General features: G+C 41.3%; 1 protein-coding gene across 1 annotated transcript in view; it reads left to right on the top strand.

The window, feature by feature from the left end:
- Positions 1-27,053, top strand: part of LOC145392093 (dynein axonemal heavy chain 5-like) — a 266,709-nt gene that overhangs the window by 18,157 nt on the left and 221,499 nt on the right. Inside the window, exons 6-9 of the mRNA XM_080266547.1 lie at positions 14,022-14,214; positions 19,911-20,063; positions 23,137-23,267; positions 25,602-25,766. Coding sequence (XP_080122673.1) covers positions 14,022-14,214; positions 19,911-20,063; positions 23,137-23,267; positions 25,602-25,766 — 642 coding nt within the window. The remainder of the gene's footprint in view (positions 1-14,021; positions 14,215-19,910; positions 20,064-23,136; positions 23,268-25,601; positions 25,767-27,053) is intronic.

The following is a 27,053-nucleotide window of genomic DNA, read 5'->3' as shown; positions in this document are numbered from 1 at the left end:
GAAAACCTTTTCAGTAACCAAACAAACTCAATTGGGAAGTTTCATTCAAGTATTTCCCCCATTTCTGATCGTTTTTTTTTCCTTGGGGGGGAGCTCACTAAATATCGCATTATGGATGAGAGTTCATCGTACAACGTATATTAAGACATCAAAATCACATCTGCCCTCCTTCCCCTGCATTGTATCCTTGGTAAGTTTTGGAGGGGGCTGACCCCCTAAAAATAATGGTGAAAATTTGTGTGTAGTGGAGGACATTATCAAGCAACCAGCCGAACTGACCTGAGAAGTTTCATTGAATCCGTCTGCTCACCTTCCCTTATTTCTGATCGTTTTCATTTTGGGGGATGGGGGCTGACATTCAAAGAACCATTGTGAGGGTCAGGCTTTCTAGATATTGTATTACGGATGAAAGTCCATTGTACAAGATAGACTACGATATCAAAGCCATACCAGCCTTCCCTTCATAATTTTTGAGAATTTTAAATTTTTCTAGGGAGGCTGATCCCCCAAAAAACCATGGATGATAAATTGTACATAGTGAAAAAACTTTCCAGGAACCCGATGAACTCACCGAAGAAGTTTCGATGAAATCCATCTACTCACTTCCCCTTACTTCTGATTTTTTTTTTTTTTTTAGGGGGGCTGACCCCTCAAAAACCACTGGGAGCTGGATCACGCTCCCCAAATATCGCATAACGGAGAAGAGTCAATTGTACAACATATACTACTATATCAAAGCCATAGCTGCCTCTTTCATTATTATCTGCCTCTCATTATTTTTGAGATTTTTTTTAATTGGCCATGGAGGGCTGATTCCCCTAAAACTCATGGTTCGAAAATTGTATATAGTGGAACATTTTTACAGAACCTGACGAACTCACCGGCGAAGTTTCACTCAAATTCATCAAATAGCCTGGGAGGAGTTCACACACACACACACACACACACACACAGTGAGTATAGAGCTATGGCAGAGGGCAAGTTGCAGAAAATACCATCCTGCTTCACAGGATTTGTATAAAAATTGTTTGAGAGGTGTCTCGAAATGTCAGATTCACGTACATGCGTAACATTTTTTTCAGGCAAATAGGTAAGGAAATCAAAGCGTAACGCTGTGCAACGAACGTAGATAAAAAAAAAAATAACGGGAACCACAACACGAAGAAGAGCTACAGGAAAAACAATACATTTTACTTGTCGGGAAATGTTATAATGAATCATTTTTCCTTCGGAAAATTAAGTCCTTCATTGAATTCGACGGGTTAAACATGAGACCAAAAAAACAAAAGAAATGTTAGAGGAAAAGCCAACAAAAGGGAGAGAATTTTTTGAGAAAAGATGAGTGAGGTGGAAGAGATGAGACGGGCCTCGCGTGACCCAGCGGCAGAGGGATACAAGACTGACCCACGCGGCCCCATCACTACCCTCATGCAAGGGATCCCACTGTGTCATTTCAGAGTGTCCGCCCCGCAGGCCTTTATTCAATCCCCAGCCCTCACTGATTCCCCCAAACCCATGCCCACGGAGACAGTGAAATGAGGGCGTTAATTATCCACGCTGTCGTTGTCTCTGTCAGTAAACCCAGTCCCTGTGCTAGTTAACTCAGGATCATGTGCCATTTGTCGTTCTTATTGCACCTCACCACTGTACACTTACACAGCATTCTTGGCTGAGTGTAGGTGCGCCCAACTGTTTTTAATGTCCAAGTGTTGCTGATATCGCTGTGTTACTGATGTTGATGCTGATGTGTTACAGGTGTTGATGTTTTTGTGTTACTGTTGATGTTCCTGTGTTATTGATGTTGATGTTCCTGTGTTATTGATGTTGTTGATGTTCCTGTGTTACTGATGTTGATGTCCTTGTGTTGTTGATGTCCCTGTGTTGTTGATGTCCCTGTGTTGTTGATGTTCCTGTGTTGTTGATGTCCCTGTGTTACTGATGTCCCTGTGTTACTGATGTCCCTGTGTTGTTGATGTCCCTGTGTTATTGATGTCCCTGTGTTGTTGATGTCTTTGTGTTGTTGATGTCCCTGTGTTGTTGATGTCCCTGTGTTATTGATGTCCCTGTGTTGTTGATGTCTTTGTGTTGTTGATGTCCCTGTGTTGTTGATGTCCCTGTGTTGTTGATGTCTTTGTGTTGTTGATGTCCCTGTGTTGTTGATGTCCCTGTGTTGTTGATGTCTTTGTGTTGTTGATGTCTTTGTGTTGTTGATGTCCCTGTGTTGTTGATGTCTTTGTGTTGTTGATGTCCCTGTGTTGTTGATGTCCCTGTGTTGTTGATGTCCCTGTGTTGTTGATGTCTTTGTGTTGTTGATGTCTTTGTGTTGTTGATGTCCCTGTGTTGTTGATGTCCCTGTGTTGTTGATGTCTTTGTGTTGTTGATGTCTTTGTGTTGTTGATGTCCCTGTGTTGTTGATGTCCCTGTGTTGTTGATGTCCCTGTGTTGTTGATGTCTTTGTGTTGTTGATGTCCCTGTGTTGTTGATGTCCCTGTGTTGTTGATGTCCCTGTGTTATTGATGTCCCTGTGTTGTTGATGTCTCTGTGTTGTTGATGTCTTTGTGTTGTTGATGTCTTTGTGTTATTGATGTCTTTGTGTTGTTGATGTTTCTGTGTTAGTCATTTTCCTGCGTTACTGATGTCTTTATCCTACTGATGTCCCTGTTCTGGTGACGTCTTTTGGTTGTGTGTGTGGTGTCATACGTGTGGGACATTACCTGGCATTACAGTTTTTGCGTTGTGGTGTCCGTGTTGACAGCCACAAGTGATGGAGCGCCTCACAAGAAAAAACATCCACATGAAAGCATTTTTTTTCCCGCTATGTGCTGTGTTCTGTAATTTCTCTTGCCCTTTTTTTTTGTTTTGTTTGTTTACTTTTGCCGACAGTGTTGAACGGAAGTTATATATTCACCCGTGTCTGTTTGTCTGTCTCTACTGTATACAAGTGATGTCAGAAAGTTGTTACTGGACTTAATGAAATGTGGTGGACAGGTGAAGAGTCGGTCAAGTAAGAGTTGACAAGATTTAGAGGTGGATTTAGATCAAGAAGCGAAAACAAATCATAAATATTATCGGCAGTGGTAGTGGAATGCCCTACCCGTGATTGTGAAAAAGGCCAGGCTTAGTCCGTAGACTTAACTGGCAGTGTGGCGCTAAAACTCTTCGTCTGGTAATACAAAGGAATTACAGCATAAAATAACAAATGTGTTGACGTTGGCAGAAGTACGTGTTGTCTCAGTGTTTTATTATTTTGTTAATTGCTTGAGACAAAATTGTGAGTTGTCTTGTGGTACGACTACGACTTAATTTCTTACATAATTTATCCATGGACGTTATATTTTAATGTTGTTTATGGCTAGACTGAGATATATTAAATATGAAATAAATATTAAATATCGTTCCCACCCTCTGTAAGTAATTAAGCCTTCGTGTCTCCTCTGATTCGCGTCTCTAATGAGATAATGGCCGTGCCGTGGCTCCCTCACCCTCTCGCCAGTGTGTGAGAAGAGTGGAACGGATTGGTGATGATGAAGGTGATTTGTCGATACTGACCCCTCCCTCAATTTTACAATTATGTATGTACGTGTGTATAATTATACAGTATGTATGTATGGATGGATGGATGGATCTATCTGTTTACTGACCTCCCTGGCGGTATGTATCTATACATCTATTTGTCTGTCTATCTATCTATCCGTCTATATCTCTCTGTCTGTCTATTTCTGTCTATCTATCTACCTACCTATACCTATAATATTTCTTGTTTTTCATAAGGAAGTTTTATTAGATTTAAATAATCATCTCGCCCATGCCATTCTACCTACAAAACTCATCTTGAGAGGGTGTTCTAACTCTCCCTGCCCCTCCAATATCGCATCCCTGTCCCTTCGCTCCCCTCCACCCACCCTGTCCTTTCCGTGTCCTCTCCCTTCCTCAGTAAAGTTTGTGGTAGAAATCACATCTCCACTATAACTTTTCTTCACAGGGGGTACCCGTCCCACCCATTCCTATCATCCATAACCATCCAGACCCCCTCCCCCCTCTGACTATTCTCAACCCATCCCCACTACTTTTTGCTTCCTCACAAACAATTTCTTTGTCACCACCGTATCAAGTGAACTGTGATTCTGCACGTAACATCAGAGCCTGAGTTTTTTTTGAGGAAGAAGAAACCAAAGGCCATGAGCCCGCAATAACAGTTCCCTCCGAGAGAAAAACAAAATACAATAGAGAGCCAAATTCAAGATCCGATCATTTCGAGATGCCTGGACACACTGCGTTTGAAAGACTGGAGACCATAGGCAGCAGGAAATACAGACAGAGGGAGACAGTTCCAGAGTTGACCTGTTGCATAAATGAAAGACTGGGAGTAACGGTTAACTCTTGCATTAGAGAGTTGGACAGAAAAGGGATGAGAGTTTGCTGCTAAACGGGTGCTATGCGCCCGTCGTAGAGGTGGGGGAATGCATGCAGACAGTTCAGACGAGCAGTGACCATTAAAGTAGCGATAGAAAAGAGATAAATATGTAACAGTGCGGCAAATTGCTTTAACGTCCTGTATTTCAAAAGTTTTCGAGTCAATTCTCAATAGAAACATTTTAAGGCATCTTTCCTATCACAACCTTCTTCCTGATCGTCAGTACGGGTTCCGTCAGGGACGTTCCACTGGCGATCTTCTCACCTACCTTTCAGACTCCTGGTCATCCTCCTTTCGGGACTTTGGCGAAAGCTTTGCCATTGCACTTGACATCTCAAAGGCTTTCGATCGAGTCTGGCATTAATCTTTAATTTCCAAACTGTCCTCTTACAGTTTCTATCCTTCTATCTGTGCCTTCATCGCGTTTCCTTTCTGGTCGTTCTATAGCCGCTGTTGTAGACGGCCATCGTTCTTCTCCTAGATCTATCAACAGTGGTGTTCCTCAGGGCTATGTCCTATCACCAACTCTCTTCCTTTTATTCATCAATGACCTTCTAAGCTGTACATCTAACCCTATCCACTCATACGCTGATGACTCCACCCTTCACCTTTCCATTCGGTTCCCGCAACGCCCATCTCTGCAGTTACTTCAAGAAACAAGGGATGAGGCTATGGCACACCTAATGTCTGACTTGGCTTGTATCTCTGACTGGGGTAAAAATAATCTTGTTGTTTTTAATGCATCTAAGACTCAGTTCTTACACCTATCAACCCGTCAAAATCTTCCACAGGTATACCCACTAATGTTTAATAATATTCAGCTTAATCCTGCATCATCCTTGAACATGCTTGGGGTTTCATTTACTCGGGACTTATCTTGGAAAGATCATATTACATCTCTTGTAAAATCTGCTTCCAAGAGATTGGGTGTGCTAAGCCGACTCCGTTCTTTCTTTACCTACACAATTGTTGACTCTATACAGGGGTTTTATCCGCCCCTGTGTGGAATACAGCTCTCATGTGTGGGGAGGCTCCCTACATACAGCTCTTCTCAGTAGGGTGGAGTCAAAGGCTTATCGTCTCATTAACTCTCCTCCTCTTACTGACTCCCTTCAACCTCTGTCTCTCCGCCGCACTGTTGCATCTTTATCTCTTTTCTGTCGCTACTTTAATGGTCACTGCTTGTCTGAACTGTCTGCAAGCATTCCTCCACCTCTACGACAGGCGCGTAGCACCCGTCTAGCAGCAAACTCTCATCCTTTTTCTGTCCAACTCTCTAATCCAAGAGTTAACCGTTACTCCCAGTCCTTCATTTATGCAGCAGGTCAACTCTGGAACTATCTCCCTCTGTCTGTACTTCCTGCTGCCTATGATCTCCAATCTTTCAAACGCAGTGTGTCCAGGCATCTCGAAATGAATGGATCTTGAATTTGGCTCTCTCTTGTATTTTTTTTCTCTTGGAGGGAACTGTTATTGCGGGCTCATGGCCTTTGGTTCCTTCTTCCTCGCATAAAAAAAAGAAAAAGAAAAAGAGGAGGAGAGTTAATGAGACGAAAAGCCTTTGACTCCACCCTATTGAGAAGAGCTGTATGTGGGGAGCCTCCCCACACACGAGAGTTGTACTCCGCACAGGGGCGGATAAAACCCCTGCATAGAGTCAACAATTGTGCAGGGGTAAAGAAAGAACGGAGGGTGAAAGATTCATTTACAGGCTACTGCTGGATTGCTTTAGAGGTAATACTAGACTTCACGTGAGTTTTTGCTTCTCTATATTTTCAAACACTTGTTTCTCGAAATTAATTGTACAAATAAGGCTATTGGGGAAGGGGGAGCCAACGCACTCATAGCAAAGCCTGAATAAAGCTGTAATGGCTTGAAGAAATCTGATGGACCTGCTTTGAAATTACCCGAAAAATCTGAATCCTCATATCTCCGAATCAGTGCAGCTAAGAGGCTCACCGTTGGCATACACAGACATGACAAGGGTTGAACTGATCTGTATTTAGCTGACTAGATTTGACTAACATTAAGAGATCTGAAAGGACTTAACATGAGCTTTGCTGACTGAAATAAGCATGGTTTTACCTGCCAGGGTCTGAACTTGGCTAAAAGCAGCAAAAAATATAAGAATGTCTCCGCGTGATCAGCTTGCGTGTGAGTGGATCTGAAATTTCATGATTATTCTCATTAAGCCATGCAGATAAATAATGACCAATTCTGACATTTGTTTCGACGATCATGTCCCCTGACGGTTTTGCTGACCGACAGTTGTGTCGACTGACGGTTATATTCGGTCGACAGTCACACTTCTTGACGAATTTATATTATCACAATCACAGTCATCACTGTTACTAACATCACTAACATCACCACAACTAATATCTTAATTACCACCATCGTCACTACCATCATTATGACCAGCATGAACATCACTGCCACTACAATAATCACCATTACTGTCACAGCAACATCACACAAAGGCTTGAGGATGCTTCTGCGGAAGTGCAGCTGTTTGTGTAGGACGCTGTCAACAAGCAATCAGTATTCACTGGAACATCCAGCTGACTGATGTGCCAGCTGATGGAAATTAAATTAGTGAAGTAAAGTTACGGTTCCTCACATGGGCAGATTGTTCTGGTGCCAACATCGTTTCCCATGACGAGTTGTAGTTTCACACTATTGTTACATATTACATACAAATTTGTTTAATCATAATTAACAATGTGTAATATACAGTAGTGTGAATGATAAACAACCAAACACCATTTCACTGTAAAGTGTGGCATGGGAAGGATGAGCGATCAGGACTTGCAGAGCCCAGCATTTTCTATCATAAACACTAGAGTAAAGGGAAGGCGATAGAGAAATATAAATTGTATATATGTTTAAAGTCTTGGGGAAAGATTTACCTTGTTGGTATACTTGAATGTAATCAATACTACTTTACTGAGCTGTATAATGTACATGGTAAAGTTATGATGCTTCTATTCATGTATAAATTCCAGTTGTCTGTGGGGTTTGGCACCTCTGAATATGTTGACCTCAACGCCACACCCAGAGGGGACGCCGGCCAGCTAACAGCAGAACGCACTTATCATTAGAACGAGGGGGACGTATTAACTCTGAGTTCTCTGTGTCGCAGTTGTATCTTTCTGTGGCCAATAAAGAGAGATTTAATCTGCTCAGTTTCAGTTCACCTGCACACGCTACCTCTACATTCCTTCAACAGGATTCTACACCGATTCCCACCATCTCCAGTGTGTGAGAGGACGTTTTGGTGGAGTGTGTCAGTCGGAAGTGACTTCGACCATGCGCAACGTTATAACCTTGCTTGGAACAGAAAGGTCACATCTAAGCTGATATATAAATTGGTGATCAGCTATGGGGTTCCAATAAGCTGATATTAGTGACCAGTTGAGGAATCCATACAAACCGAAACATAATATTGGTCGCAGTGGCGGGTTTCCTGCCAGCCGATACAAGATGCTTAACAGAAGTCAAACACAAAGTAACCTGTGTTTACAACACGATCATTTTTGCTGTTGTTGGTTGTTTGTGGTGGCTGTCGACCCCTGCAGTGTACGATGCTGTTTTGCCCATGAACAGATACGCATTCAATATATCCAAACAAGTTTGTCTGTTCTCGCCAGAAAGTTCATTTTAGTCAATTTGGGGAGTATATGGCTCAGCAGTCTGGTAACTTTAATTTTCCAAGCGCGTGTCCAAATGAACAGTAAGATCAAAGTAAGAGACCTGTACCTACCTGATGGATAAATTCGTGATCAGGTCAACGTTGAAGGCAACTGATCCATTACTTAAGAACGAATATCTGTACACGACCACTCAGGAACATGGCAATGAAGCATTATTTATCCCAAGATCCATTTTGATCTCTGTGCCAGTAATGATGGCAGGTGGTCCAGTAGTTTAGATGTGACTGTCGTTATATACACACACAAACATATCCAGATGTTGCCGTTTTTTATACATATATCTTGACTATTGTATTGCGTAAAATTGATGGGGTATATCCCTATACCAGTTTAAATCCCTTCAAGAGATAATATTCGACTTAGAGGGGTTGCATATATCTTTCATTAACTTTTTCACTCTCTGGGTACTCGCCTAAGCTGAATGTAATTCTCTGGCAGCAGCAGGAACAGAATAACAAGTACAGAGGGACTAGGCAGACGCAGCAACGTATGGGGCTTCGTGAAAGTGAAGTAGCATATGGGGCTTCCCTGGAGCGAAACACATTGTCATAAGAAACTCCTAAGAAGTGATTGATTGATCGAGCCGCATCTAAAGATGACGCACTCGGGCTGAAGGTTTCCATGACATACAGTAGTATCAACAGCAGGGAGGTCTGGATGCCTCATTATGCGGCGCTCTAACGAATGTTGACCACAAACACACAGGCTACATTTTATGCCTTGATTATGGTCCGTCGTCAAGGTAACTTCCCAAACACAAGCGAAATAAAAAATATAATGTAAACACCTCATCACGTGACAGGCAATTCTCCACTCTGATGATCACTGTCTTTGGGTTGTTGGATACACTGGGTCCTTTACAGTTACTGGTACTTTATATGCCTCCTTGCATGAGTTAAAAACCCTTTGAAAAGGAGTTTTGGGTGTGTGGTCATTATAATCTCCGAACAGTTGGACATTGTATGACTGCTAATCTAGGCATGAAAGGCTCTTTGTATAAGCTAGAAATTGCGAGAAAGGGGACTGGATTTATCTACACCCTTTTCCCCTTATATTACTTGGACGCTTCAGCGAGAGCCCTTGACCGTCTTCGATATAAGTATTAGCCAACAGTTAATGATATGTCTGAACTCTCATTTCATTCATTGTATAGTAGTACCATTAGGAGGTTCTAAACAACGTAGGAGAGTCAGTGATGCTACTCTTAAGTCCACCATACGGGTGGCCCTTTTCTACCTCAGAGACTTACAAGTCAGGCACAATGCACACACGCTTGCACGACTGTATGTGTTTACTCCCGTATACATTTTTCTTACATGCCTGACCCTCTAGGCATAGGTTTAACAGCCCGATCCCTAAAGCCTAGGTTTCCCCCTACGTACCACAAGAATCACTGGAGTACAAGACTCTTTGGAGTACAAGAATCACTGCGTTACAAGAATCATGGAGTACAAGAATCATTGCGTTACAAGAATGACTGGCGTACAAGATTCACTGCAATACATGAATCACTGAAGCACAAGAATCACTGAAGTACAAGAATCATTGGAATACAAGATTCAAAGGAATACAAGAATCACTGCGTTACAAAAATGAAGTACTAGAATCACTGGAGTACAAGAATCACTGCGTTACAAGAGTCACTGGAGTACAAGAACCATTGCATTACAAGAATCAGTGGTACAAGAATCACTGGTGTACAAGAATCCACTCATCACCCACACCGCTGTAGTCCCATCAGGGGCAAAAGGGGTTCTTGGTTACATTATTTTGTCCTGATATTTAAGCCCAGTGACCAGTTGCTCTTCCCTGAGTGTCATTACGTGAGCAGTGGGCCCCAAACAGCCCTCAGATGTAAACCTTAATGGGCTACGTCGTTAGAGCCCATTACTGTACCCATTTTTACTCTAACTTGGCCTAAACTGACATCTCTCCATCTTGAATATCGAGTTGTAACAAAAGATGAACGCTAGAATATTATGCTAGTCATGAAGAAGTGCCAGTGCGATGGCACGAATGCAGAGTCATATTATAGTTTTTTTTTTTTTTTTTTTTTTTTGTCATATAGGTATGTGAAAAAAGCTGCAAATAGTATAAAAATCTGGGCCAAGTTAGGATGAAAAGAATATAGTTGCAGTTCTTCTAGTCCACCAGGCCTCTTTATTGTGCATGGTCAACATCCAGCATATTAAATGGTTCCTAGAGTTACAGGATACCATTTGGCTTGTCCCTTAGTGTACAGTCCCCTGAAGGAAGCTTTACGTCAATGAAGTGTATGGTAGGCACCCCCAGAGCTACCAAAACTACTTAGCTATGAGAATCCCTGCATAACAAGAGTCACTGCACTGCCAGAATGACTGCATTACGAGAATCACTACACAACAAAATTACCTGGACACAAGAATCACCAAGTTACAAAATCACCAGGTCACTAGAATCACCAAGTTACAAAATCAGAAGGTTACCAGAATCACCAAGTTACAAAATCACCAGGTCACTAGAATCACCAGGTTGCACAATCACCAGGTCACTAGAATCACCAAGTAACAAAAATCACCGAGCTACAAGAATCACCAAATTACAAGATCACTAAGCCACACGAATCACCACGTTACAGATCCACCAGGCTACAAAAATCACCACGTTACACAATCGCCAGGCTACAAAAATCGCTGTAGTACAAGAAGTACTATAGTACTGTACACGAGCACACCAAATATTCCATCACAGAAAAGAATCATAAGGGCAAATTGATTTTATTACAATGGTTGCTACTGTTTTTATCGGGCTGTGTGTGTGTGTGTGTGTGTGTGTGTGTGTGTGTGTGTGTGTGTGTGTGTGTGTGTGTTTTAGGCTTTGGGTGATGAAATTCGATTATCCCTTGCAATCCTGCTTTACATCAGCTCTAAGAAATTGTGAGCTGAAAATGAAATCGGCAAAGCAAATATGAACTTGGATATAATGCAATGACTACAAGTTGAAGTGGCGTAAAGCATATGACAGAAAAAGCACTGAAGAGGAGGTGAAAACATGAAAGACGTGAAAAACATGGGCGTGGAGGTGAATAGTGGAGGTGAAAATGTGGCGGAGGAGGTGAAATACTTGAGAATGTGGGTATAAGATATAGGCATGGAGGTGAAAAACAGGCGAGAGGTGAAAAACATGGAAGTGGAGGTGAAAATATGGAAGAGGAGGAGGAAAAACAAAGGAGAGGAGGTGAAAAACATAGGTGTAAAATATGGGAGTGGAGGTGAAAATCATGGCAGAGGAGGTGTGAAATGCAGGGGGTGAAATACATAAGACAGGAGGTGAGAAACGTATTACAGGCTGTGAAAAAAAAAATAATAAAACAGAGAGAGAGAGAGAGAGAGAGAGAGAGAGATGAGAACACGAGTAGAAAAAAAAATGAAGGAGATGAGAAGAACAGAGTGTTAGTGCAAAGCGAAAGGAAAATGAGCAAAACGAAGGAAGAATAATGAAACAGGGGAACGGAAAGAAAAATATATAGGCAGGAGAAAGAGAGACAAGAAAATTAAAAGATAAAGTAGATCGAGAAAATAGAGAGAAAGGAAGAAAGATAGGGAAGGAGATGAAGAAAGAGAGAGCGAAAAGGAGAAGGGAAGGAGTGAGAGACAAGGAAACTGACAGAGGAAAGGAAGAAGAAAGAAGGAAGAGATGATGGAAAGAGTGAGGCAAGGAGAAAGAAAGAATGAGAACCGAGAGAGAAAATGGAAGATAGAATGACAAGGGAATTGGGAGAGGAAAGGGAGGACAGAGAAAGATATGAAGTGGAAAGAGAAAGGAAAGGAGAGAGAAAGACAAGGCAGAAGGAGGAAGGGGAGGAGAGAGAGAGAGAGAGAGAGAGAGAGAGAGAGAGAGAGAGGAAGGAAAAGGAAAGGAGGGGTGAAAGCCAAGAGAAAAGAAAGAGGAAGGAAAAAAGTTGAAACGTCGAGATAGCGGAAGGAAATTTGTACTGTTGTGAGATGTCCCCCTTGTCCCTGACCCTCCCACCAGCCACCGGGTCATCCCTTGGCACGCGACACTCTGCTTTGTGTGTGTGTGTGTGTGTGTGTGTGTGTGTGTGTGTGTGTGTGTGTGTGAGAGAGAGAGAGAGAGAGAATAATTTAGAAATTCTCTCCCTTTTCTTTCATTCTTTCTCCTTCTTTCTCTCTCCTTGTCTGTTTATCCATCTATCTACCTATCTATCTTAAAGAGAGAGAGAGAAAAAAAGTACAGACAAGTAGAGGAAGAGAGAGAATTAGACAGAGGGAGTTCCAGGGAGAGAAAACTGCCGAGTCAGTTGAGGGCGAATAAACCAGATGCTGAGACAGCGGGAGAGAGAAAGCCAGACCGAGAGACAGGCAGAGGGAGAGAGAAAACTTAGTAAAGAGAAGAGAAAACTTGGTAGAGAAATAGGCAGAGGAAAAGGAGAAACAAGTCTGAGACAGGTACAAGACGAGTGAAAACGAAACCTTGCCTATAATCAGGAACAGGTGCCTCTGCGGAGAAATTCGTTAAAAAAAAAAAAAAAAAAAATTGGCCATGCATGAAGGACACACACACACACACACACACACACACACACACACACACACACACACACACACACACACACACACTGTGGTTTATATATGAGACTAATTTTTGCATTCACTTCAGTCACCAATAATTATGTTAAAGAATGCCAGGTACAGCCCTATACACTACTGTTTCAAAACGAGCTACTCAGTAGGCTACACTTTATCATTTTATGCATATTGCCTCATCAACACCAACTACCACCCATTGTTCTACTTTATCACACGTTATTAACTACTGCCATCAGCATATACTCACGCACTACATTCCATGTTTTCATACCACCAAACCCAGTAAATTTTAAAATTGCTATTCTGTCGTCATTTTTATTTACCATTTTTAACAATAATTCGAAAGATCGGAATGGGTTCAGGGTATAACATTATGGACCGTATTGCTGTCCAAAAATCAATGGATATTAGCTGAAAATTATAGGTAGTAATAAGTAATTATCCACAGGTAAATTTTATAAAAAAAAATGGCAAGGAAGTGCATAAGTGGTGTAGATTGAGTGCAGTATATTTGAAAAACAAGTACCTTACGTAGGCACGGATTTAAGGGGGCGTGCGTCCCCCCCTATTATCGGCAGACCAATGTTTACTTACGATAAAAGAACAACGTTGTTTCCAAACTATATGCACTCCATGTCTTATTACACTTGAGCTTTTTTTTTTTTTTTTTTTTTTATGTTTCCGACTCTGGGCATAGGCTTCACAGCCTGCTATCAAGGCCCAGTAGTCCTCCTATATGCCATTCACCTCTTCATGTCACTACTTCGGCGCTAACACCCACCGTCCATATTGAATACATGCTAGGGCTGTCTTATACAGGACTGGTGTAGTAGTACTAGCGGGGGTATTTTTACGACATGTTGGCGGGTCTTCTGGTAGATCAGTAAAGTCTGATTTAGTGAAATTCAAATCCTTAAATTGTTCCCTGCCCCAGCGAGGATTTGAACCTGGGTCCGGTAGGAATGCAGGCCACCACTCTACCGATTGAGCCACCGCCTCCACCTTTAGTATTGTTCTCTATGATTACAAGAAGTAAAATAAATGAACATTTTTATTTTTTTAATCCTTAAAGTACATTAGAGGGTGATTGTGCCAGGAATCACGTCCCCCTCACCACCTATTTTCAAAGTACAGGATCCGGCCCTGTGTACATAAGTGCACAGTACAGCACATGATAGCTACAGCTACAGGGAGTGAAGTGAACTTTAGAGAGGATTGGAGTTATGCCAGCGGGGTCATGTTATAGCAGTGGAGTGGATTCCTCCCAGTGTTGTTGAAGTGTGTGACCCTCTCCTTGTACCACAGGAAGTCAACTACCTGGTGGTGCGGGCAGGTGACGGGCCACGAGTGTTGCTGCGGTCAGTGGAACGACTGTTGGCCGGGGTGTTCGTGCCTGCCGTCAGGGCCAACCGCTCCAACATGGACGCCGGCCCGGGCAGCCTCAGTGCCAGAAACCACCTCCTGGCGGGGCTCAGGTCATTTGCGTCCTGCCTTCATGGTAAGGTGTTTGACTGTTATTCTGGACAGTTGTTCCAGCAACCACTTGAATATGATGATGCACTGTCTAGATCTAAAATACGTAACCAGGATCTGTCCATGCTGGGTCAGGGTATCCAGAATGGATGGGCGGCTGAATATGCAACGCTCCATTCCCGGATTCCCTCGTCCGTCCCTCCCTGTCCCACTTTCTTTTGATGGAGCAGTTCATTGATTCATAAGTGAGAGAGAGAGGGAGAGAGAGAGAGAGAGAGAGATTTAAAGGCTGGCAATTAACACCTAAACATTTTGTCCATGTACTTCTGTATTAACTCCTGTCGTATTGACTAGAATATATATATATATATATATATATATATATATATATATATATATATATATATATATATATATATATATATATATATATATATGCCCTGTTGAGTACGGGGTATAAAGTGCGAGTTCGTACAAAATTTAGATTTTAATTGAAAAGTTAGGGCCCAGAGCGTGTATTTCTCTAGTATTCATGAACATCTCGAGACAGTCATACTTTTGACACCTTTCATTAAATAACATTTGTTTGAGTAACTACAATCAGTCTGCGTTCATCATATATCAGCTCAATAATTTATTTTTCTTTGGTGTGTATAGGCACTCATCAGATATTCTATGTTAGGAATGTCTTGTCCTTTTACTATTGGTACATCATCCTATCTACAACACTCAGCAAATTTCTTCGGCAGTACTCTTATTTACACACAGTTCACCGTTTTCTACTCAGGGGTGTTTATCTGGATTGAGATGCTTCAACTTGATGTGGCCCATAAAACTTTATATTCAAGGGTTGGCTGGGGTTTATTGCTCTCATAATGTCACTAAAGGAGAGAACTGATGGTCACTCTTGCCTTAAATATCTTAAATAAAAATTTTAAGTAATGTAAGACATTATTATATAACCAGACGAACTGACCTGAGAAATTTCGTTGGAAAACATCTGCTCACTCTCCCCTATTTCTGGTCGTTCTTATTTTAGGGAGGGGGCTGATCCCCTAAGAATCAATGGGGGAGGATCACGCTCCCTAAATATCGCATTATGAACGAAAGTCTCTCGTACAATATGTACTACAATATCAAAGTCATATCTTCCTCCTTCCACTATTTCTGAGAGTTTCTAACTTAGCCAGGGGGGCTGGCCCTCCTAAAAATCATTCTTGGAAAACTATACATATTTGAAGACCATTCTAGGAACCCCACGAACTCACCCGGGAAATTTCATTCAAATCCATTAAATAGCTTAGGAGATAAAGCACACACACACACACACACACACACACACACACACACACACACACACACACACACACAGACTGAAGCTCGGACAACGGTGTAGGTCGCATGGACGAAAATGGTACCATCCTGCTTAGCAGGACTGATTAATAAATGAATAAATACGGAAGTAGGTGGCTGAACCCCCCTCTCCCAACCTTCTGGTACTGGCTGAAGGATGTTGCAACCTCACCACCCAGCACTTGAGTAACCAGCAAACATGTTTCAAACTTCCATCGAAAAATAGGCGGGTGAAGTATTGCTTTAAGCTTCCTTGCCATTACCCTATAGTAAACCAAACGAAACTATCCACTTCGGGTAATTTTTCTCATGCTGGAAAACCCTGGTTTAGACCTTAAACCCTAGCAGTTTCCCTGAACATATTTCTGAACACAGGGGCTCCGCTGAGGTAAAAAGATTTAGAAGTACTGTTCTAGTCGACATATCTCCCATTGAAAAATGACAAAATCTACATGATAAACAACAGCTCGTGATGTCGGCCGCAAATATTTTGCTATGTCGGTGCGTAGCATTACCAAGAACTGGAATTGGCACTTACTCTGTCGCTCCAGGAAACTGGAAATAGGCAAGAGCTTGACTGACTTGCCCGGCTGGTGAGTGACAGTGTCGTTGTTCTTTAGGTTACATGTTTTTTTTTTTTTCTCGTATATACCCTTTGGAAAATTGTAATTTCTAATTCACTGAAAGGGTGTCTTTTTCCACTTAGTATTAACAAAAGTTTCTTGACAATCTGATGAAGGTAACTCAGTGACAGTGTTGAGGGCTCTCTTGAATAAGTTAGTGCGAAGAACTCATCTCATGCACTCACTCTTTTAACACGCTACTTTCGCTACAATACAGCCCCTCACACCATAACACACCAGGGCTTCCATTTTAGGGTAAATTACCCTAAACTAGGGTAATCAGACCCCTTCTGGGGTAGTGTTTAGGGTAATGCATAATATAGGGTAATTTTAGGGTAATTTAGCCCAAAAAAAAAAAAAAAAAAAAAAAAAAGAGGGAAATGCGTCACAGTCAATCGAAAAATAAGATTAATATGCAAACCTTTTATAGAAATGAACACAAAAAACTCTGGTTTCAAACTGCGCGCCACACTGAATACCGAAACGGTTGTGCCGGATTGGCTCAGATGTGGCAACGTCATCTGACTCATGTGGCTGGGAGACGTTGGGCTGGAGGCTGGGTGACGGTATAGCGTGTGCAAGTCGGGTGTAATTCTGTTCTTTTGTTTACTCAGGCAACTAATGTTTGTACTGGTAACATGACTACAGTGAAGTTGGTAATTTGAGAATGGTTGACACACTGTACGAAATTACATATTGTGGATTTGTAAGTTGTGGTTGTGGTGTTTGAGTCTGTAGGTGGCCAGAGTGTAGACCAAAGAAGCCAACACTTAGAGAGTTTATGTTTTATTTCGTTTGTTGAGGGATGAGCACAGTCAAGTTTTTGAGCAGTGTGATATGTGGGGATCGTAAATGAAAGGATTTCGGCAGGTTTCAGGGAGTCCTACGTAACTGTACCACAATGACATGATGCCACCTCTAATCATATGAAAATCCTTAAATCTTATCAGTTTAAAATGTTTGTTGTTTCATGCAGGATGGATGATGAAACAGGCCCTTCTAGTTGTGATGACCCAGGATCACCAACAACCTCAAAAGTTCAAGGTGACCCAAACACCCCTCCTAAGAAGAAAAGTAAAGCTTGTAAAATGAATATGTACGCTCAAAAATGGCGTGAAAGTTGGAAAGCTGAACCTCAGTTTGCTGGGTGGATATCAAAATCAGTTAGATCAACTAGTAGGAAAGACTATGCTTTCTGTAAAATTTGTAACATGGACATAACATGTGGAAAATCTGAAATTACTAGACATTCACGTTCTCAAAGACACAAACACCTTAGTATGCAAATTTCAAAGACAAAGACAATTGCCAGTTATGTGACAGCAAATGACCCAATAGAAAAATCGGCACGCAAAATTGAATTTCAGGTGTGTGCTTTTCTGTCAGAGCATCATTTGCCCATTTCATTGTGTGAACCCTTTCTAGACCTGTTAAAAGCAATGTTTCCTGATATGATGTCTCTAAAGAAAGTAAAATTGGGGAAGCAGAGAGCCTCAAACATAATTAGGCAAGTGTTTGTAAAGCATTTTGGTAATGAACTATTTGGAATCTTACGTGAAAGGCTTTTTTCTGTCATTATAGATGAGACGACAGACAGGAGTACCACAAAACAATTGTGTGTATTAGCACAGTATTTTGAGAAAGGGAAGCTTGAAAACGCTTTTATAGATTTGATAGAGGTTAATGATAGTTCAGCTGTAGGACTGTTCAGTGCCCTAAAAGAATGTTTCACATCAAAAGACATTCCTCTTGATAATATTGTTGGGTTTTGTTCTGACACTACCAATGTTATGATGGGAGCCAACCATTCAGTAGCTTCATTATTAAGAGAATCTTTGCCTCATGTCATAATTGTCAAATGTTCATGCCACATGATTCATCTCTGTGCATCAAATGCATGCCTCAAACTTCCTAAATATGTTGAAGATTTATGCCGTAGCATTTTTGCACACTTTAGTCTTAGCTCCAAGAGGAAAAGTGCATTCCAAGAATTTCAAAAATTCGTTGACATTGAACCTCATAAAATCCTGGCTCCAGGCCAAACCAGATGGGTATCTCTGCAGGCATGTGTGAAGAGACTGTTGGAACAATGGGATGCACTGGAGTTGTATTTTACAGAACTGGCTTTTAGTGACCCAACACAGGTCAATGACATGATTGTTACTGCATTAAAAAACAAATTTACTCGAGCCTACCTCGAATTTCTTGACTACAACTTGGGTAAGTTTAACAGTTATAATACTTTCTTCCAGTCTGAGGCTCCAAATTTCTTCACATTGAAAACTGAGACATGTAAACTCATCAGAAGCTTGTGTTCTGACTTTATGGATGTGAGTTTTGTTAAGAATGCTGACATTTCATTCCTTAGTCCTGCTCAGCCCATTTTTTCAAGTGCCTTTATTCCAGTTGAGAATATATATCTAGGAGTGAGTGCATCAGCAACATTAAGTGACCTAAAAAAATCAGGAACAGTAACTAAAGAGGAACTTTCACAGTTATATAAATCATGTCAGTCTTTCTTGATAGAAGCTGTATTCCAAATTCAGAACAGATTTTCACTAAATGACAAAATTCACGAAGTAGTGGCCTGCATAAACCCTCGTTCTGCTTCCACTCTGAATCCTCCTTCCTTAGCATATTTATTTGATGAACTGCCACAGTTAGCAAAGTATGCTAATAAAAATCTTGTTGATGAGGAATGGAGAATGCACTATTTAGATGATGAACTTTCTAATCAACTCCACTTCACAAAGTACTGGAATATTGTGCTGAATAGGAAAAATGATGCAGGACTGCCATGTTATCCCAATTTAGCCATAGTCATATCCACCCTCCTCTCACTACCCTTTTCAAATGCAGCGGTTGAACGTTTTTTTAGCCAGCTAAATCTAACCAAAACTTTTCTCAGACCCTCTCTTAAAAATGAAACATTACGTGGCCTAATGCATGCAATATATCACATGAAACGCTTGAAAGTATCTTCTCATAACCTGAACTTTGGGGACAACATGCTAAAAGCAATGAATAATGTTAAAAGTGATGCAACATGTTCAGAGGCTGCAAATATCTAATAACTTTAAAGGGGTTTGAAAGATTTGTTGGTCTGTATATGATTTCAAGGTGCAGTTATTTTCAAAACTTTTTATTATTCTAAATATACTTGTGTTCTCTGATTAAACAAAAAAAAAAAAATCTAATGGAAATAAGATAGAACATAGAGAAACTCTGTATATAATTTCAAGTTACAGTTATTTTCAAAATTTATTATTCTTAATATACTTGTGTTCTATGATTAAACAAAAACAATTCTAATGGAAATAAGATAAAGCATAGAGAAACTTGTTTGCTTTTACTCTACTTGTCTTTTGTTTTCTTTAAATGCATAATATGGAATTCTTCCCATATTTCATCCAATTTGCCCTTTTCTAATATAAATACTGTATTTCTGTTTTCTTTAAATGCAGGATATGGAGTTCTTTACATATTTCATCTAGTTTGCCTTTTTACATAAATACTGTATTTTGGTTTTCTTTAAATAAATATATGGTTCTTTACATATTTCATCCAATTTGCCTTTATCTTATATACATACTGTGTCTATGTATGATATATTATCGAAGTCAGTGTTGCCGACTATTTAGGGTAAAACATAGGAATTTAGGGTAAAACTGACTTGATTCTAGGGTAGGATGAGCGGAGCTCATGGAAGCCCTGTAACACACTCACCTCATGCCTTTCACTCCAGTGTCGGAGTGTATGATGGAGGAGCGAGTGGTGCTGGAGGTGGAAGAGGGGTTGACGCCGGTGCGGAGGCTGGCGCAGGCACAGGCCACTCTCACACAGCCGGACCAGGTCGCTGCCACCGAGCACTGCGTCACCACCTGGATCAAGCAGATAGGTAGGTCACCGAACGTTTCCATAAACTTTCCGAAGTATAATTTGTGCAAAGGATTGTTTGTATTTTCATCTTTGCTCATGTAGCTACCAAACACTTCACAGACCATAGTGAACATTAAAATGAAATATGGAACAAAATAAAATCAATCGTGATAATAACATTAAATCACTAGGAAACCTCGTTTTTCATTTATGAATACATCTGCATTCACTACCTGACTCGAGCAGATAAACAGGTTATCATTCAGCACCTGACTCAGATGGAAATACAGTCAAGTTCTACGGTAGGACTTCCCATATTTCTCGACTCACGAGCCAATAAACACCATGCATCAGGGAACGTCTATCTATCTATCTAATGCCAGACGCCTCAATCCCGTTTGGGGTGGCCACAAACAAATCGCCTCCAAGTCGCCCTGTCCCCCGCCATTTCACTGCCCTGCTCCCAACTCACACACCCCTCTCTCATATACCTCTCCACCCCATCCCTTCATCTCATCCTCGGCCTCCCCCTCCCTCTTCCCCCCTCCACCTCACTCACATACACTCTCTTCGTCAGTCTTTCACCCTCCATCCTCTCCACATGGCCAAACCACCTCAGTGTTCCTCATAACGCTTCCTATCACATCCACATCCACACCACAACGCTCCTTTATATCCTCATTCGTCAGCCTGTCTCTCCACGTGACTCCACAGGCTCCTCTTAAATAACTCATTTCCACTGCTCTCACTCTTGACTTGTCCTTCCAACAATGTCCAAGCTTCACTTCCGTACGTTAGAGTTGGTATCACAATACTGTCATGTAGTAACTTTTTCACATCCATGCTCACTTCCCTGTTTCTTACCACTGCTTTCAAGGAACCAGCAACCTTTCTTCCCTGCTGTACCCTTTCAGGCACTTCACCCTCCAAACCTCCATCCTTACTCATCACACTACCCAAATACTTAAACGTACTTACATTTTCCAATTCCTCACCATCCAACCTCGCTGTACATTCACTAACTTCACCTCTCTCAAAGACCATCACTTTACTCTTCCCTACATTCACCTTCAGGTTCCGTTTCTTACACACTCTCTCAAACTCATCCACCAAGCCTTGCAGCTCCCCTTCGTCTTCACTCAACAACACAGTATCATCTGCAAACAACAGTACAGGGAGTTTCCAAACACTATCCTCTCTCACCAGGGCCACTCCAACATCCACTACCCTACCTTGTACCTCTTTTATTACCCCATCCATGTACAGATTGAACAACCATGGAGACATGACACATCCCTGTTTCAAACCAACTTTCAAAGAGAAAAATTCACTTAGTTCACCATCCACACGCACTGCAGCCTTCGCACCATCGTACATACTCTTCACAGCATTCAACAACTTCCCATCTACTCCATATATTGTTAACACTTTCCAAAATCCTTGTCTATCCACCCTGTCATATGCCTTCTCCAAATCCATGAAAGCTGCATACAACTTCTTTCCCTTCTCTAGAAACTTTTCCACTAAAGACCTAAGAATGAATATCTGATCTACACAACCTCTTCCCTTCCTAAACGTCATTATTTGATTTTGCCGTTACCAGGCGATTTAACTCAGCATCAGGGAATCCCAAACAGTTAAGGGGCACTACATCAGTAACTGGATATTCGCTTTTCCATGATTCTCCATACCTTTATACCTAAACAGCCTCTCTTAAGCGTCCTTCTCGCGCATTACTTCTTAAGTGCAGACCGTCATCAGAGAAAATAGATTAACTTGCACACTCCATATTGGTATTCTCTCCGTCACCCCCGGTGGCCTCCTATTTAATCATCCACACAATAGGCAACTTAAAAAAAAAAAAAAATCATTGTCTTACCGTTTTGCCTCTTTTAGCCCGAGTACTTCATAATAATTTTATGCAGGCTGCTAATGGAAAAAAAAAAAAAAAAGCTTTGAACCATCACAAACTTTATGAGGCAACAATCATCACAATTAAAAAGTTCTACAGAATGATCGTGTTTAAATCATCACTGCTGGATCAAAAATTAATAATGCATATCATATCATACAGAGAAAAGATTTTGCCACAATAGGAACAATTCACACCTAATTCGCTGGATTATCGGCCTTAAGAATAAACCTTTTGAAGCATTTTGACTGTCCTCATTGTCAAACTTCATATTGCATACAGAACGAGTTTTGGGGTGTTTGAAGCCATAAGTTACGAATACTGACATGCCTCGAGCTCTGTTTGTATTGAAAACATTGTAAAGTAAGGAAGTTAGAAAATCTTAAATGTTTGTTGTGAATGTAGGATTCGATCCCATCATATTTCTGATAGGGCGGATTTACAGTACGATTAGCGAACGAACTTGAACAAAAAGCCCTTCGAGCATTTACAAACGTTCGCGTTTGTGATCACATATCCTCCCTTGAATATTCTTTCATGTTCTAAAGCCTCAGTAGTAGATGAAGGTTTCTGTATACCCACTACAATCACATACATACCAGAATTTCAAGGGAAGAAAAGGCATTTCCATGTGCTGAAATTACTGGTATCCATGAACAACCCTTGAAGGAAGAGATGCTGTACCGCACCTACACTCATTCCATCACCTCGTTCAGGTTCGATTGTGCTCGCCAGATCGGCCTCTCATGCGCAGTACTACGTTTGTTAGTGTTCACGTTCGTCCACCAAGTGTAAATCCACCCATACAGTTTGTCATGGATTTTATGTCCATATGGAATACACTGGAAAATTATGCCCATGCCCGAAAGAGATTATTTTAGATGTCAACCAGGAACCCTCCCGGGACACCTCGCGACACACCACTGGGCTGCTGTCCTGTTCGATGATCCTACTGCTATGATTTTCACATCGTGTAAATATTGTTGGTTACAAACCTGTCTCAATGAAAAATTTATATTATGGAGCTTGTACATTACATAACGTACTCTTCAGAAACTCTTAATTCAATGATTCCCACCTCTCTCTCTCTCTCTCTCTCTCTCTCTCTCTCTCTCTCTCTCTCTCTCTCTCTCTCTCTCTCTCTCTCTCTCTCTCTCTCTCTCTCTCTCTCTCGATCCAGAGTGTGTGCTGGTGGAGATGGAGCAGCTGCGGCAGGAGAGTGACGCCGCAGGGCCGCAGGAAGAACTGGAGTACTGGAAGAGACGCATGGCAAAGTTTAAGTTCCTCGCCGAGCAGATGGAGTCAGAGCAGGTACTGGGATGCACAGGGCTTGGAATCACAGACTGGCATTAAGATCTTGTAGTGCTTTTCATATATTTGGTAAATGTATACACAACCATTACAGCAGATTTCTAAATAATAATCATCATCATCATCATCATAGCGGGCATCAATGCTTTTCACGGTTCTAAGTCAGCTTTCTTCTGTGACGTTTCATCCGCAAATCAAAGATAAGAAATATTGTGGGTTATTTAATGTGGTCTTATGGTTTTGTAAATATTTACCCCAACGTAATTTTTTCAATTATGGAAATAAACAGAAGCGAATGAATTTTAAAGTGTTTTAGGCATTAACCTACCCAAACGCCAGTTAACCTAACCTACATTCATGTCATTTGAGCCTAACCGAGACCAATTTCGATTCCTGTCTTTAGTCGTCAGTGAAGTCCATATTGACACTGATTTCAAATCTGAATGAATGAGACAGACCCACTTCCGACCCTCTGGCTGAATCGGGACCATAAAGCACCAGTGAAACAAGAGCATACCGCCTACGACCACCCTGCACCACCGTGAAACAAAAGCACATCGCTAGGGACGTCAGCAAGATTTTTTGTAAGAGGGGGGGGGCAAAATAAATGAAGTTATACATATATGTTCGGCAATATTATATCAAAATACACACATTCCAAATAGGCGTAGGCATATACTTACATGAGTTACATGACTTAAATCAAATGCAAAAAGTGACATAATGCATGAATCGACTCAAATGACTCAAGCATCCTTGAACAAGAACTGAAACACACTTTGGAATTCCAAGGGGGGCAACTGCCCCCCCCCTTGCCCCCCCTCCGGACGCCTATGCACATCGCCTTTAATGGACAAACGTAAACAAACCGCCAGCACAGGCACATATTAAAGGCCCCATTATGACGCATATTGCTGAGTGCCGGAAGAAACGTCACAGAAGAAAGCTGACATAGAACTGTGCAAAGTATTGATTCCTGTTATTATTTCTAAGGACTCTGGTGTTACTTTTTGCAAGCCTTATCCATACATTTTTCACGCTGTCAGCCGTGGTGCATGTAACTGATAGATGCATCCCCTACCACATCAGGAACTATCCTGGGTTAGGAAGAGAAAGGGACATGGGAAGCACTTTCTGTAGTTGTCTATGTCACCCTGTCCAGAGACACCTGCGTTTTTTCCTGGATGTATTCTAAGTTGTCAAATCTTCTCCCTTTCAGTTCTAACTTAATCTTGGGGAACAAAAAAAAAAAAATCACAGGGAACGGCATCTGGCGAGTACGGGGGGGGGGGGGGAGTGCACAGCAACAACGACGTTGTTCTTGGCCGAAAATTGCTGAACTGGCAACGCGGTGTGTGATGGGGCGTTGTCGTGATGCAAGAACCACTTCTGGGTGAGCCACTTCTCTGGATGCTTGCCCCTGATGCTGTCCAGCAGACACCTCAGCACCGTAATGTAAAACTGTTGGTTCAGTCTGTCCAGCAGGATCAAATTGCAAGATTGACTAACGAATTTTCTCAACGTTTTCATCTGTTCGAGAGGTCGAAGGACGGGCAGGACGTGGAGAATCATGGACTGACATGTTGCCTTTCGTAAAATGCGTGTACTTTTCGTAGACTTGTGTTTTTTTCATAGCCAGCTCCTTGAAATCTTGCCCAAGCATTGTCACTGCCTCAGCCGCTGTTATCCCGAGCAAATAATAATAATAATAATAATTATTATTATTATTAATATTATTATCAATATTATTATTATTATAATGCACATTTTTTGCTCATCCAAATCTGCCTAAGTGGTATGAGGATGAAAATCGCAGAAATCACCTGTTCGAACAAAAAAAAAAAAAAAAAAAAGCGTTAGAAATACGAACTGGAGCCTTTCAGTGCGATGCCACGTGGCAGAACAATTCAGCGGACTGCACCTAAGTGTGCCTACCGGCGCAACGAGGAACTACACTATTTGTTTTTCCCGTGCTATCAATCTATTCCGGGACTTTGGTGTTTCCCCTCATATATATATATATATATAAAGTATATATATATATATACAGTATATATATATATATATATATATATATATATATATATATATATACAGTATATTTATATAAAATTGTGTGTGTGTGTGTGTGTGTGTGTGATATAGGAGATATTAAAGTAAGAATAGTTGTGGAGACAAAAGTACGTTGTTAAAATCATTTAAGTTCTAGGGGTATCTGACAGGCATTATCTTTACACACACACACACACACACACACACACACACACAAGTTAAGACAGACTATATACATTTTACTAGAATATTCAAGATATTATGAGAGACTATTTTGATCAGGTCCGCGGAGCCATCTTGGTACTACAACTGGCCCGATCCAAACTACTGAAGGCCTGGCGGGAGGTGGACGCCAGGGTGACCCACAACCTGGCCGAGGCTAAAGACAACGTCAAGTTTGTTTACACCATCGAGGAGTACTGCCACCCCCTGTACCTCAACGACCCTGTGAGTGTCGTAACTATTACCCAGAGTTCCTTCACTTGCTCTCATGCACCGGTCTGGTGGTGGTCCCATCTCCACATCCTGTATTAGTTAGTTCTCTGCTTGTTACCGCCTTCCTTCAGCCTGAGAACGTGTGTGTATTTCAGTCTCTCTTATCTATTCGTCGTGTGTTAAAGATTTAAAGCCAGTCGACGCAACTTTCTTGTCCATTTTTTGTCACTTGGATAATTTTGCAAATGTTTGTTCTTCGTAAAGCTTGGTTATCTAAGTGCTTTTTTTTTTGGAAATGATGTGCTTGTTTTTCCTTCCTTTACTTTGTTATTGTACAGTACATGAGTACACCCGTGTACTGATTCTGCAACCTACCGATGATTAAGATGGCAAGTGATGCTTATAGCTTAAGCTTATTTTGTGCTTTTATTTCTTTTCCTTTCTGGAAGGTTGAAACTTTGTTGTTTTGCTTTTTAATATTTATTATGGACTGTACTGCTGGCAAGATAAGATTTTCTTCATTCTTCGTACTTTTACCGTTCACACAGTGATGTTTTATGTGTTCTTCAGTTTCATATAACCCTCCTTCCAGAGAAAACGTTGAATAGTCACTTTTTTGTTCATGTCTTGGATCGCACTAATTTTATTAACACCCTTCCATGCGTGGTTAAATTTTGCAGTACTGAAGTCCATTTGATTTATAACAGTTTTCCCTCATTCCCAGGGATGAATTACTGTAGTTGGCGGGATTCTTTGAGCCATTGGTTCACCTGTATTGTATCAACTGTTTTAGAATCATGCTGTTTGTCCCCCTGTTACTGTGTCTCCTGGAAAGATCATGGTGTCTGATAGTTTCGGTTTTATTTTTCTGACTGTCCTTCATTAGTGTACAGGGGTAGTACCTCATGTTTCAGTCAGTCCTCCACTTTATGGAATTTAATTCAAGCCACCCGTAGACGATAATTTTTCAAACTGGGAAGAACCTCTCGTAATGCAGAGGTAATGAAAAAGAGGCAGAGGTGGCAGTGGGAAAGAGGTAAGAGGTGGCAGGGAACGAGATGTGGGTGGAAGTGGTGGATATCACAGCAACATTAATTTTGAACTACCTTAACCTTGGACCTCTTTTTCCCATACAGTTCAGGTTGTAGTGGGTACGAGGATGATGAAGTTCTGTAGAGGACTAGTTTCAGGGTTTCAGTTAGAGGTGGGCGGCGTATCAGGGGTGGCTGTGGATGCCTTATATCTGGAAATTACGCCTAGAATCATTTTCGTAGCTACTGGAGCAAAATTTAGCTTGAT

This window comes from Coenobita brevimanus, chromosome 21 (genome assembly GCF_032717465.1).
Source record: "Coenobita brevimanus isolate Jiangsu-jjx chromosome 21, ASM3271746v2, whole genome shotgun sequence".
Classification (NCBI taxonomy): Eukaryota; Metazoa; Arthropoda; class Malacostraca; order Decapoda; family Coenobitidae; genus Coenobita; species Coenobita brevimanus.
This window is presented reverse-complemented; position numbering and strand designations above follow the sequence as displayed.